Source organism: Mobula hypostoma, chromosome 7, assembly GCF_963921235.1.
Source record: "Mobula hypostoma chromosome 7, sMobHyp1.1, whole genome shotgun sequence".
In the NCBI taxonomy this organism is placed as follows: domain Eukaryota; kingdom Metazoa; phylum Chordata; class Chondrichthyes; order Myliobatiformes; family Myliobatidae; genus Mobula; species Mobula hypostoma.
This window is the reverse complement of record NC_086103.1, coordinates 162971343-162986486: the sequence shown is the minus strand read 5'-3', so window position 1 is coordinate 162986486 and position 15144 is coordinate 162971343. Positions and strand designations below refer to the sequence as shown.

General features: G+C 42.1%; 1 protein-coding gene across 2 annotated transcripts in view; it reads right to left on the bottom strand.

Annotated features, from left to right (window-relative positions):
* Positions 1–15144, bottom strand: part of LOC134349720 (alpha-1,3-mannosyl-glycoprotein 4-beta-N-acetylglucosaminyltransferase A-like) — a 288721-nt gene that overhangs the window by 85278 nt on the left and 188299 nt on the right. For both annotated transcript variants that reach the window (XM_063054473.1, XM_063054474.1), the window contains one exon: positions 5251–5326. In XM_063054473.1, the coding sequence (XP_062910543.1) occupies positions 5251–5326 (76 nt within the window). The remainder of the gene's footprint in view (positions 1–5250; positions 5327–15144) is intronic.

Genomic DNA, 15144 nt, shown 5'->3' with positions numbered 1-15144 from the left:
TGCTCACAACTCAGTGTGGAAAAGTTTCTCCTCCGGTTCCTTTTAAAACTCTCCCCTCCCACTTTAAGCCTATGCCCTCTAGTTTTGCACTCCCAAATGCTGAAGAAAAGACTCGGCTATTCACCATATCTATCCTCCTCATGGTTTTATAAACCTCTGGATTTCATCTCCTTGATACATGGATGGATCAAAGCGGTAAATAATAATAATTATTAATAGTCTGAAACAGAGGGGTTCCTTGTGGTAATACGGGGCCAGGTGGTTAACACAAAACTGATCAAAAAGACATTAGTAAAAGACCAACAAATTCAAGATGATAAATGCAGAAAATGCCAAGAGAAACCAGAAACAATCCAACACAATACAGGATCCTGCAGCAGTTTAACTCAATCTGATTACTTACACAAACACAATCAAGTGGCAAACATCACTCACCAAAATCTTGTTTTAAAATACAAACTCATAAAAGAAATCATTCTTTACTATAAATGCAAGCCTGATCAGTTTTAGAGTCAGAGTCCTACACTATTGATCCATTATTATAGACAGGACGATCAACAATAACCATCCGAATATAATAATACAAGATAAACAAGCAAGAACAACTTACTCAGTAGATATAGCCATTCCAAACAAACATAACTTACAGAAATCAGTAAGTGAAAAACACCAGAAATATGCTGAATTAGAAGAGGAAATTGAAAGACTATGGAACATGAACAAGGTATACATTGTCCTGATAGTAATAGCAACAACTAGTATCATTCCAAAGTTGCTACACAATAACATTAAACAATTAGGCCTACACAACAATATTTATGTAAATCTCCAGAAAGACACAACGCTAAACACCACTAGAATAGTCCGAAAGTTCCCAGCAATTGAGAAATGAGTGTGCTGGACTATGCCCATACCTCAGGTTTTACCAGCTTGAGCTCAGAAAAAAATAAATAATAAAAAAACCAACTACTTTTTTTCTAACGCACTTTTCATACAATATATTTCAAGTACTTTACAATGGGATGAAGTGCAAACATGAAAATAAAAGACAAAAAGATGCTAGTTAAAAGCAAGGTTAAATAAATGGGTTTTGAACTGGCATTTTACACTGGATAAACCCAAAGAGAGCAAGTAAACAGAGTAAAGGCCACTGAAGGTTTAATGGCACTTTTCATCTTTTTGCTGCTGATAGTTTGACGAGTGATAATTAGCAGGAATATAATTTATTCTGCTTTTGCTAGCAGGACGTAAGTGGGCAGTTTTCCACATCAATCGAGGAGATTCCATGTGATTCTACAGAACAAATCTTCCGGACAATTGCTACCACATTATTGGATCCTTTGTTGCATTGCATTCCCACTGTACTCAGTCATTACTCAGAGTGACCAATTGCGCTGAAAGGCTGGCCTCTTGTCACGGTGGGAACCCAAGAAATAAACTGATGTTAGAATATAAAAGAAAACATATGCTCAGATCTTTTTTTGTCCCTGGGTGGTATTAAACTTGACATTTTGGGTATGAACAGATGACGTATCTATCCACTAATGATTACATACAAAATTTCCTTTTAAGGAGGCCAACAGATTCCCATAGTTTTGTTACTTGTACAGTACGTAGATTCTAATTTTAAAGTCAATATTTATCTAAATCTGTTGCCACATCACTCAATGCAGTGGCTTTTTCACTACAGGAAAACCAGTGAATCTTGGAAGTTTAGGAGACTGGCATTCACGTCACTGTGCGTCTGATAGTTCTTTGATTCCCCAGCCTCTGATGCTCGATTTCTGTCTCTGCATTACAAAACATAGAACATAAAATAGTACAGCACAGTACAGGCCCTTCGACCCGCAATGTTGTGCCGACCCTCAAACCCTGCCTCCCATATAAGCCCCCACCTTAAATTTAAGGTGGCATTTATTATAATTCTTGTACTGGATATAGGCGTTACCAGTGAGGCCAGAATTAATGCCTTCTGAAACCACCACAGTATAGTAATATCTTTTTAAGATACTTCCACAGTCACAGTGACTGAGCAGCGATCACCAGGATTTGAGAACTTAGCACACTATAGCACAGTACAGGCCCTTCAGCCCACAATGTAATGCTGAACTGTTAACCTATTCTAAGATCAGTCTAACCCTTCTCTCCTACATAGTCCTCCATTTTCCTATCTTCCATGTGCCTACCTAAGAGTTTCCTAGATGTCCCTAATATATCTGCTTCTACCATCACCCATGGCAGAGCATTCCATGCACCTCATGCTCTGTTAAAAAAAAAATTCTGATGACATTCCCCATACTATCCTCCAATTACCTTAAGATTATGCCCCCTGTATTAGCCATTTCCACCCTGAGGAAAAAGTCTCTGACTTTCCACTCGATTCATGCCTCTTCTCATCTTGTACACCTCTATCAAGTCACCTCTCAGCCTCCTTTGCTCCAAAGTCACAGCTCGTACAAGTTAACTTCATAAGATAGACATTCTAATCCAGGCAGCATCCTGGTAAATCTCCTCAGCACCCTCTCTAAAGCTTTGTGTCCAGAATGAGGCAACCAGAACTGAACACAATATTCCAAGTGTAATCTAACCAGAGTTTTATAGAGCTGCAACATTACCTGATGGCTCTTGAACTCGAGGATTAATGAAGGCCAACACAACCCCATCAACTTGCATGGCAACTTTGATGGATCTATGGACATTTACCCGAAGACCCCTCTGCTCCTCCACACTGCTCAGAATCCTGTCATTAAGCCTGTATTTTGCCTTCAAATTCAACCCTCCAAAGTGAATCACTTCACACTTTTCCAGGTTGAGCTCCATCTGCCACTTGTTAGCCCAGCTCTGTATCTTGTCACTATTCTGTTGTAATCTATGACAACCTTCTACACGATTTGGGAATAATAAAAAGCCATCAATGTACTGTAATTCCTAGTATGGATGGTGCATAGATTATTGAGGAACTTGGGACCGACATGCTGGACACACGTATCAAAACAGATTGGTTTTGTTTTTGTTGTTCCTTACACATAGGTGGATCTGGCCAATGGTTAACAAACATTGACTCAATATGTTCCTATACTTGGAGGCTTTAATGTTGGGTCAAGATCCTGGCAGTGGCCATCAGTAGTGTCAAGCTGAGCTCTGTGTCAAGTGAGAGATGACTATAGATGGAATCCAATGACCTGCCTAGAGGTCCGTGTGGATTTTGTATAGTCATACTTTATTGATCCCGGGGGAAATTGGTTTTCGTTACAGTTGCACCATAAATAATAAATAGTAATAGAACCACAAATAGTTAAATAGTAATATGTAAATTATGCCAGGAAATTATGAAATAAGTTCAGGACCAGCCTATCGGCTCAGGGTGTCTGACCCTCCAAGGGAGGAGTTGTAAAGTTTGATGGCCACAGGCAGGAATGACTTCCTATGACGCTCTGTGCTGCATCTTGGTGGAATGACTCTCTGGCTGAATGTACTCCTGTGCCCAACCAGTACATTATGTAGTAGATGGGAGACATTGACCAAGATGGCATGCAACTTAGACAGCATCCTCTTTTCAGACACCACCGTCAGAGAGTCCAGTTCCATCCCTACAACATCACTGGCCTTACAAATGAGTTTGTTGATTCTGTTGGTGTCTGCTACCCTCAGCCTGCTGCACCAGCACACAACAGCAAACATGATAGCACTGGCCACCACAGACTTGTAGATCATTCTCAGCATCATCCGGCAGATGTTAAAGGACCTCAGTCTCCTCAGGAAATAGAGACGGCTCTGACCCTTCTTGTAGACAGCCTCAGTGTTCTTAAACCAGTCCAGTTTATTGTCAATTCGTATCCCCAGGTATTTGTAATCCTCCACCATGTCCACACTGACCCCCTGGATGGAAACAGGGGTCACCGGTACCTTCGCTCTCCTCAGGTCTACCACCAGCTCCTTAGTCTTTTTCACATTAAGCTGCAGATAATTCTGCTCACACCATGTGACAAAGATTCCTACCGTAGCCCTGTACTCAGCCTCATCTCCCTTGCTGATGCATCCAACTATGGCAGAGCCATCCGAAAACTTCTGAAGGTGACAAGACTCTGTGCAGTAGTTGAAGTCCGAGGTGAAAAATAGTAGAAGGTGACTGCTAAAGGTTGTACCTGCATCCTTGAATGAGGGACAATATCAAGGATACATTGTCAAACAATGGAGGTGTCTATCTGGAGGTCATGAGACTATTATAATTTGGAACAGTTACCAGTGCAAACAGTTCTGCCCCATTTGTATACAGCTCCACAGGAATACTGCACTGCATCATATTACATGAGCAGACCATTGAACCAGCAAGTTCTGTTTGCTCCTGTGCTGTTACCATGCACCCAACAGTCTCACACCACTTAAGTAACACTGTTTACTAAACACGCCGCCATTCAGCATTCCGACCATTTATCGTAAATACAAAAGCAATTAACTGTCCCAGTCACGATGCTCTTAAAGCTTTCACTTTGATGAAGTGTTTGGTCACTTGTCTCAACCTCTTCTCATGCACCTTAGAGTTAAACTTCTTCAAAAATTAGCTTGTGAAACTTTAAATGGCCTACATTCATGCACGTGTTGTTCCTGAATGGATATTGTTTTGTCTCAGGCAAGCCTACCCTCAAGATTAACTCCTCTCATGCTCAAACACCATAGAGGATTCCCAGATTTCCATCTATGCCACAGTCAGAAACTGTGCTACATTCCCCTCACAAACAGGGAGTTGATTGAGTACGGAGTTGAATTGGACCCGTGAAGCCAATCACCAATATAATCGAAGCATGCTCCAATACAGGCAGGATGGTAGCATAGTGGTTAGCACAACACTTTACAGTACCAGTGAACCCAGTTCAATTCTCGCCACTGTCTGTAAGCTCTCCTCATGAACGTGTGGGTTTCCTCTGGGTGCTCCGGTTTTCTCCTACAATCCAAAGATGTATCAGCTGGTAGCTTAACTGGGAGGTTAATTGGAGGTAAATTGTCCCATGATTAGGGTAGGGTAGGGTAAAATCGGGGTTTGCTGGGTGGTGCAGGCCAAACAAACAAACATGCTGCTGCTTTCTAACATTAGAAAAATGCACCATCTTGGCAGTTGGGTGAGCAACAACACTGGCAGCTAAGGGAGAAGCAAATCTCCTCACCACCCTTTCATCAACCGAAGGCACACAGCACCTAAAACTGCAGATGAGGTAGCTTTTGAAGTGTGTTAGCAGATGAGACATTCATTACCTGGACATAGTAAATCCCCTTGTTCTGGGCATACATCATCAGGAAGCAATAGTCCAGATTCTGCTTTGTTCGCCATCTGAAAAACAGCAGAGAGGTGGCTCTGAAAGAACAGGCTTATAGAAAATTAAAGGGTAATTACAGCAACATAACAAACATAAAATTTATTGGAAGCAAAACCCAAATCAGTCTTTGAATACTATGATTCACTGCTAATGTAATGGTTGTTCTGTAGCAGCAGTGTTTGGGTTATGACTAGAGATAATGGGGGCTTTGGAATGTTCTGCCGTCCAATGAGGGGAGTGTTTTTTTCTTGTTGTGCGCCTGAGAGCAAGTTGTTCGAGGTCTTTTGTTCAGCGGAATACGGAGACAGAAGATGCTGGAACGGAGGGGTCCTGGATTGCAGGACGGAGTGGACTTGGAATGGAGCCAGGCATCAACAACGCCTGGTGGAAATCGATGGGGAAGTAATGGACGGGAAAACCGTGAGCTCCAACGTGCACATTAGACCGTTTCATTAAAATGGACCCTCATCTTTTTGTTTTTCTTTACTAACCCTATAGTCAAATTAAGAATGATAAAGCTAAATCGTTTAATTGCGTACGGTATACTGGTTGTTATTTGGTGGTACTGATTTGTAACAGGGGAAAGCATCATGCAGCATCCACACAAATGAGACTTCACAAGTTTGGTGGGGCTGGAGACAGTCTCCCCCTAGACTAACGCTCCAGCCGAACCTGAGGGTTACGCATGGAAACCGTATCTGAAAGGCTCCCCAGTTGAAGCGAGCAGGCACAAGGACAGCTCAGGTTCCCTTGCTGATCACAGTAACAGCCTTTGGTCTCAACACAACAGGAGAGAAGCTTCTTTCAAATGTTTTCGCATGAGTCAGGGATTAAGCTTTTTCCAGTTCCACCAAAACAAATTCTTGCTAAAGATGAAATCAATGCAAGGGAACAATTGTGCCTAATGGTAGTTCCTGCAGTACAGTCATTTACCTGATTTCTTTTGGGGAAATAGTGGATATCAGAACCACAACAGCTTCAAGCGTAGTACTAAAGATCTGTGCTGATCAGCTGGCTGGTGTGTTCCCTAAGATCTTTAACCTCGTGCTTTGGCAGTGTGTGGTACCCACCTGCTTCAAGCAGGCCTCATTTATACCGACGTCCAAGAAGAGCATGCTGATCTGCCTCAATGGCTACCGCCCAGCAGCACATACATCCACAGTGGTGGAAGGGTTTTGAGAGGCTGGTGATAACACCGAATCAACTCGTGCCTGAGAAGCGACTTGGATCCGCTCCAATTTGCTTAGCGGAGGAACAGGTCCACAGCAGATGCCATTTCATTGGCTCTTCACTCAACCCTGGAACATCTGGACAGCAAGGATGCATACATCGGGAAGCTCTTATCGACTTATCCAAATGGGAATGGGAAGTGAAATTAAAATGGGTGGCAATGGGAAGTGGCTTCTCCCTCACTACCATTCAGAGCCCCAGACAGCCCTTCCAGAATAATACAGGTGAGGTGACACTTTACCTGTGAATCTGTTGGGGTCATATACCGTGTCCAGTACTCCCGGTGTGGCCTCCTGTATATCGGTGAGACTTGATGTTGATTGGGAGACTGTTTCGCTGAGCACCTAAGCTCCACACACCAGAAGCAGCAGGATCTCCCAGTGGCCACCCATTTTAATTCCACTTCTCATTCGGATAATGTCAATCCATGGCCTCCTCTACTCCTCTACGTCCCTCTGGTGCTTCTCCCTCCTTTTCTGTCTTCCATGACCTTCTGTCCTCTCCTATCAGCCTCCCCCTTCCCTGGCCCTGTATCTTCTTCACCAATCAACCTCCCAGCTCTTTACTTCATCCCTCCCCCTCCCGGTTTCACCTATCACCTTGCGTTTTTCTATCTCTGCTCCCCCACCTTTTAGATCTACTCATCTTTTTTCCCTCCAGTCCTGCCAAAGGGTCTCAGCCCGAAATGACAACTCTACTTTTTTCCACAGATGCTGCCCAGTCTGCTGAATTCCTCCAACATTTTGTGTGTGTTGGTTGAACTGATTATAGACTTCAGGAGAAGGAACCCAGGGGCCCTCTCGTTGAAAGATCAGAGTTGGAGGGAGTTTGCAACTTTAAATCCCAAGGTGTATTATTCTGGGGGACCTGTCCTGGGCCCAGCACGCAAGTGCAATCGCAAAGAAAGCATGGCAATACCTCTACTTCCATAAGAGTTTGCGAAGATCTGGTATGACATCTAAAACTTCGGCAAACTTCAATAGATGTATGGTGTAGAGTATATTAACTGGCTGCATCACAGCCTGGTATGGAAGCACCAATGCCCTTAAATTGAAAATCAAACAAAAAGTAGTGGATATGGCCCAGTCCATCATAGGCAAAGCCCTCCCCACTATTGAGCACAACTACATGAAACATTGTCACGGGAAAGCAGCATCTATTATCAGAGATCCCCACCACCCAGGAAATGCTCTCTTCTCACTGTTGTCATCAGGGAGAAAGTACAAGAGCCTCAGGACTCACACCACCAGGTTCACGAACAGTTATTCCCCTTCAATCATCAGGCTCTTGAACAAAGGGGATAACTTTACTCGATTTCACTTGCCCCATCATTGAAATATTCCCACTTTCAAGAACTCTTCATCTTATGTTCTCAATATTTACTGCTGATGTATTTCCTTTTGAACTTGCACACTTTGTTCTCTTCCGCACTCTGGTTGAACGCCCTAGTTGGGAGGTCTTTCATTGATTCTGTTATGGTTATTATTCTATAGATTTGTTAAGTATGCCCACAAGAAAATGAACCTCAGGGTTGTATAGGGTGACATTTGAGTATTGTGATAATAGAATTTACTTCAGTTGAAGAACAGTTGGCTATATCATACCGTTCCCATGGTCCCATGTTGGCCACATGGCTTCTCTGCACATCCCCATCCTCAAGGAATTAAACAGAACTTCGACAATATCTACCCCCTGCCCCCCAACTATTTTTGTAAAGTCACCAAAGCAGCATGATTGTGAGTACTTCAAGTCAGATCAGCTAAATAAGTTTTCACGCAATTAATTTTAAATATATGGTTCAGGATTTACATTTTTAACAAGGGTAATCTTTTAAGTCCTTTTTTGACTCTCTTGAATCTATTTTATCCTCCTATATATGGAAAAATAAACATCCTCGTTTAAATAAAGTTCATCTTCAAAAGCCTAAAAAGTATGGAGGTTTAGCCTTACCTAATTTTAGGTTTTATTACTGGGCAGTTAATATACGATATCTTACGTTTTGGCTATATTATATTAATCGTGTAGACTGTCCGGTATGGGTTTCTTTAGAAGCTAACTCTGTTAATAAATTTTCTATTATTTCTCTTCTTGGATCCTCACTTCCTTCATTTGTAAGTAAACTAACTGATAATTTAATACTTAAACATACTCTGAGGATCTGGATACAATTTAGAAAACATTTTGGTTTATTAAGATTTCCCCTCTCTAGTCCCATTTAGTCTAATTTTTTTTTAAACTCTCCATGACTGATTTAGTTTTTAAAGAAGGGGACAGGTTGGGTATTTTATCTTTTTGGGATCTGTTTGTTGGAGGAAATCTTTTCTCATTTGAGCAATTGTCAGCTAAATATAGCTTATCCAAAACTCACTTTTTTAAATATCTACAAATCAGAGACTTTCTAAGTTCTCAATTATGCACATTTCCTATAAGCTCAGATAAGAACTTACTAGACGTAATTTTTAATTTGACACCTTTTTATAATGGTTCAATATCTAATAGTTATGGCATGTTACTGAAGATGAGGAATGTTCCTTTAGACAAAATTAAGAATCTCTGGGAACAAGATCTACAGGCATCAATATCTGAGGAAACTTGGAATGACATTTTTTAAATTGGTTAATACTTCATCGCTACGTGCTCGCCATTCCCTCATACAATTTAAGGTGGTACATAGAGTCCATATAACTAAAGATAAGCTATCTCGTTTTTATTCGGATAAATCTCCCTACTGTGACAGATGTAATAATGGAGAAGCTTCATTAATTCATATGTTTTGGACTTGTCTGTGTCTTGAAAAATATTGGGTTTTTGAAACTTTTTCCTTACTTTTCAAAGTCAATTTTAAGCCTAATCCTCTGACGACCCTATTTGGCATTGTTGCAGGACAAGATATCAAGCTGAAGAAATATGATTGACATAATTTGGCCTTTAGCTCTCTTATAGCTAGGAGGGTGCTTTTGTTTAAATGGAAAGATGTTTCTCCTCCTACTCATGCCCAATGGTTATGCAATGTTATGTCATGCTTAAATTTAGAGAAGATTCATTATTCAATTTCTGAATCTCATCAAGACTTTCAAACATTGTGGGGACCCTTTCTGAATTATCTTCAAAGCTTTCAAAACCCTCAATTCGTTGTTTAAATTCAGATGTTGGCTATTATTAATTTTTTATTATACAAGAAGGTATTTTACCTTTTTTCTCCTTAATAACCAGCTTCACTCTTGGTAGAGGTTAGACTCTTGTTTTTTGTAATATATTTGTATATTTCAATATAACTATTGACTAACTTACATGAATACGGGGTAATGAGATTGTTATTATGAATGGGCATAATGTAATTGGTAGTTTTTAAAAAATCTTTCTTTGACCTTTTATATACACTTTCTTGTACTCTGTATTCTTCTATGTAGAAACTAATAAAAATATTGAAAAGATCTTTTACATCTTCCTACTTTCCTGTAATTAATTAGAAATTATGATGCAAATGGCCATTCATCTTTATGCTGTGAAAAGTCTGGCCATCCTAGTGACACTACATAGAAATTTGGCAATGCAAGGGAGCCAAGCAGCCAATGCTGCCACAAAAGAAGATCAACCAGCACCAATAAGAGTCATAGTAACATGAAATATTCAACAGCCTCAGAATAAAGGGACGTCCCTTTAAAACTGAGATGAAGGGAAATGAATCCTGATCAAAGGTCTCGGCTCGAAACATCAACTGCTTACTCTATCCATCCTGAACTGTCGAGTTCTTCCAACATTGTGTGTGTGTTGCTGAAAATTTCCAGCATCTGCCAAATCTCTCGTGTTTAGGAGGAGGAATTTCTTCAGGCCGAGGTAACTCTGGTATTTTTTGCTACAGCAGGTTGTGGGGATCTAGTCACTGGGTGGATTTAAGGCAGAGATGGTTAGGTTCTTGATTGGTAAGGATGTTAAGGATTATGGGAAGAAGGCAGGAGAATGGGGTTGAAAAAAAAGATCAGCCACAATTGAATGGCAGAGCAAACTCAAAGGGTCGAATAGTCTAATTCCACTCCTATATAACACAGAACCAGGGCCGTCAGCTTGCTGAGGCCATGTTGTCAACCATACATTTACTCAAATTCTACAATAATCTGCCGATCAAATTTACAGATGACACGATATTGACCAGCCTTATTTCTAGCGGCAACAAGACAGCCTACAGAGGACGGGCTGACACCTGACACAGTGGTGCCAAGCCAACAACTGAGAGGGTGAGTAGTTTCAAGTTGAGAGGGTGGGTAGTTTCAAGTTCTTCGGTGATGGGTATACCGAAGCTCTCACCTGGACTACATACACATCGCTGAAGATCTCACCTGGACCACAACAGCATCTCTTCCACCTCAGGTGACTGATGAAGTTCATCATGAGCCCCCAAATCCCCAAGACCTTCTACAGGGGCACCATCCTGACTGGCTGGATCATCGCCTGGTATGGGAACTGCATCAACCTTGATTGCTGGGCACTGCAGAGAGTGATACAGACAGCCCAGTGCACCTGTGGATGTGAACTTCCCTCCATCGAGGACATTTACAGAAGCAGGTGCGTAAAGGAGGCCTGCAATCCTAAACCATTTACTGTCTCAGCTGCTTCCTTCTGGCAAATGGCACTGCAGCATTAAAGCCAGGTCCAGCAGGCTATGGGACAGCTTCTTTCTACAAGCCATTAGGCTTACAAATTCACATGCCTGTAGATTTTTACTCCCTCACATTGTGGGACGGATGCAAGATTTAAATAAATAAATAGAAAATCAAATTTTACTCTTTACGAAGTCTTATCAACTCTCCACAGATTATATCAGTCATCTACACTCCAGAGTTGACCTACACAGCCTGCTTTGGGATATGGGAGGAATGGGAGAAAGTGCAAATTCTGCACAGATGGCTCCCGAGGTCACGATTCAAATCTAGATCTTTGGTTGTTGAAACAAGGGCTCTACTACCTGATTCTAATCTAATTAAAAATATTCAGCTTTGCTTTGTATCCTTTAATACCTTTGGTGAGAGAAAATTCTTCACTGTCAGACTTAAAATTAATGACCGACTTAGCATCAAGAGCTCCCTACATTAAACAGTACAACTTGCTACTGCCCTTTCACATGCAAAACTCCTTAATTTCTCTTGAGAGGCTCAGCTGTAATTTTTTTTGCACTCTGTACCTTGCCCTAGACTTGCCTGTCAGTAGAAATAGCTTCTCTCAATGGATCCTTCAGTTCACCTTCATGACTTGAAAACTTTGATGAGATCACCCCATAGAATACCAACCCATATTTCTGTAACCTCTGCTCCACAGAGCCCTAAGAATCTACTCTGTTCTCTATGTACAACAGAGCAGAAACTTAATACATCAGTTCATGTTTTCAGGATGCTTAAGATTTGGAACTACTGGTGGTGAATCTATGGAATTTGTTGCCATGGGCGGCAGTGGAGGCCAAGTCACTGGGTGTATTTAAGGCAGAGATTGATAGGTATCTGAGTAGCCAGGGCATCAACGGTTATGGTGAGAAGGCGGGGGAGTGGGACTAAATGGGAGAATGGATCAGCTCATGATAAAATGGCGAAGCAGACTCGATGGGCCAAATGGTCGACTTTTACTCATTGTCTTATGGTCTACTGCAATTTTTTTTAAACAGTAAGAATACACTCAGGGTCCACTTTATTTGGTACACATGTACACCAGCTCATTAATGCAGGTGTACAACACGTTGAATCTTGAAAAGTAGATGGGCTACAGCAGCAGAAGACCACAGCGGGTTCCATTCTGTACTTAAAGTGGCCGCTGAGTGAATTTACATGTACTCTTACAGGTTAAAAAAAAAAGAGCATTTTTGCAGGTAGTTGGATAGAAAAGTAGTTGAGTGAAATGGGCTTAATATGCAGGCATGGTAGCATAGCGGTTAACATAATCACTTTACAATGCCGGCAATCACCGATCGGGGTTCAATTCCCACCGCTGTCTATAAGTAGTTTGTACATTCTCCCAATGGCCATGTGGGTATCCTTCGTCCACAAAGATCAGATCTTCTGCGCTTTATAATACATGATTGTTGGTAAATAATAACTAGGTCACCAAGAGGAAATACTGTTTTAATGAAATGAGGTTCATTATATTCACCTGAGGGAGTAGACTAGTTTCCAGTTTAATTATAAGAATGAGTTCAACTGTGTACTTTCATTGGATATGTTAATGTTCTGATGCTCTTAGATCATTCAGTACTTTCTGATTAGAACTGTAAACCATTACAGCAGTTGTTAAAAGCCAAGAACTGACTGTCAGCTTGCCATAATTAAATTTAGCTTAAGAATTCCATGTGGAACCAGATACCCTTTGGGGGTAGCTGGTTCTACATTTACTTGTCTGCTTTCATTGGAGGATACAATTGCCGGGCCCTCAACACACAGTGGTATAATACTATTACAGTGCCAGTGACCCAGGTTCAATACCACCACTGTCTAAGGGTTTTGTACGTTCTCCCCGTGACCAAGTGGGGTTTCCTCCTGATACTCCAGTTTCCTCCCTCTTTCCAAAGATGTACAGGTTAATGTCAGCAAGCTGTGGGCTTGCAATTTTGGCACCAAAAGTGTGGCGACACTCGCTTTCTCCAGCACAATCCTCATACTGCTTTGGTCATTGACGCAAAACAACATATTTCACTGCATGTTTCAAATGGGCATGTGACAAATAAAGCTCATCTTTAAATGGATTCACACAGACAGGCTTCACGGTCTGCGTGGGCAAGGCTGAAGGGCCTACTTCCGTGCTCTACAACTGTTTAACTCCAAGATACATAGGCCTTCACCCACAGTAATGGGAAGAATAAACACGAGAGATTCTGCAGCTGCTGGAAATCCAGGGTAACACATGCAAAATGCTGGAGGAACTCAGTAGCTTAAACAGCATCGATGGAGCGAAATAAACAGTCAACATTTTGGGCTGAGATTCTTCATAAGACTGGAAGAAAGAGGGTTGATATTGGTTTGCATCACCAAAATGGATGAGGGAGCTTACTTTCAACACTGGGCAGATTTGAGCCAAACTGCACTCAATATGGGACTTTGGCTTTCAAGATTCTTTGGTTAGACTGGGATGCTAGTGTCTACTGGGTGAACTAGGCACCTTGTTGGAAGGGGGATGGAAATTTCAAACCACCTGAGATTGGTCATGGAGAGGTGGGAATGGAGTGGGCAGTAGCTTCTTTCAGGTCTGGCAATCCTGAATGCAGCTGCCCTGCAGCACCATGTAACTAAAAGAGCAGAATTTCAGCAAGGGGTCCTGAAAGTGAATCATTATTGCAGACACAGATAACAGGCATGAGCCCTGAATGCCAGAGCCTCAGCCTTTATCAATGCAACCAATGTGGAGTGTGCAGTGGACAGGAGGCCGGGGAGAGTTGACAGAGTCAAAAGAGACTGCAAAAGCTGGAATCTGAAACAAGACAGGAACGCTGAGGGGAGCTCAGCACCTAAGGAAAGATATGGACAGTTGACTTTTCAGGTCGAGGCTGTTCATCAGGGCTTAAAGAAAGAGAGGAAATAGGCCGCACGGAAAGGTGGAGGAGGGGGCTGGGACATGGGTTGGTGGGTGATAGGTGGATCAATGTGAGGAGGGTGGGAGGAGGACAAGGGAGAGCGGAGTGTAGGAATAACGTCAGAAGCTGGGAGGTGACAGGTGGAAGTGACATGGGGTGAAAGATGCAAACGACAGGAATTCTGCAGATGCTGGAAATTCAAGCAACACACATCAAAGTTGCTGGTGAACGCAGCAGGCCAGGCAGCGTCTCTAGGAAGAGGTGCAGTCGACGTTTCAGGCCGAGACCCTTCGCCGAGTCCTGACGAAGGGTCTCGGCCTAAAACGTCGACTGCACCTCTTCCTAGAGATGCTGCCTGGCTTGCTGCATTCACCAGCAACTTTGATGTGTGGGGTGAAAGATGATGGAATCTAACAATAGGGAATGGTGGAGCATGGAATTCAATTAGGGGAGGTGTGGAGGTCAAGCAGTGGGAGGAGTGCACAGGTGATAGGCAGGTGGAAAAGGTGCAGAAGGGAGCAGGGGTAAGGTGAAAATGAAAGATTGGTCTTTACAGGCACTTGATGATCAGTGTAAACACGATGGGATGAAAGGCCTGCTGGTGTGCTACATGAGTCTATGACATATTGTTTTGAAGGCTTCTGCTTTACACTCAATGCCATCAATATCCAAGGCCATCATCTGCACTCACTTAATACATCTTACTGCCAAAAGGAACAACATGCCCTAAATAAGGCCACCTACTTGTAATTAAATGAGAACACTGTCAAATTGACCTCCATTTATAAACAAGACAGTTGCAGCTCTGGAGAAAACGGGGAATACGGCCGATACTAACAAAGACAGATCTATGTAGAACAAGGATATCTGCACATGTAAAATAATGTATCTGGAACTCAATGATTAAAATCAACAAATTTCAAATATTCACGCAATGGGAGGAGTTTTTCCTGTTTGTTTAATGTATTTACTCACAGAATCTGTGCCCCTCTGGCAAGTCTTCCGTTCACGGTGTATCCTACCTGCTCCTGATGGTGGAGGGGGTTAAGAGGG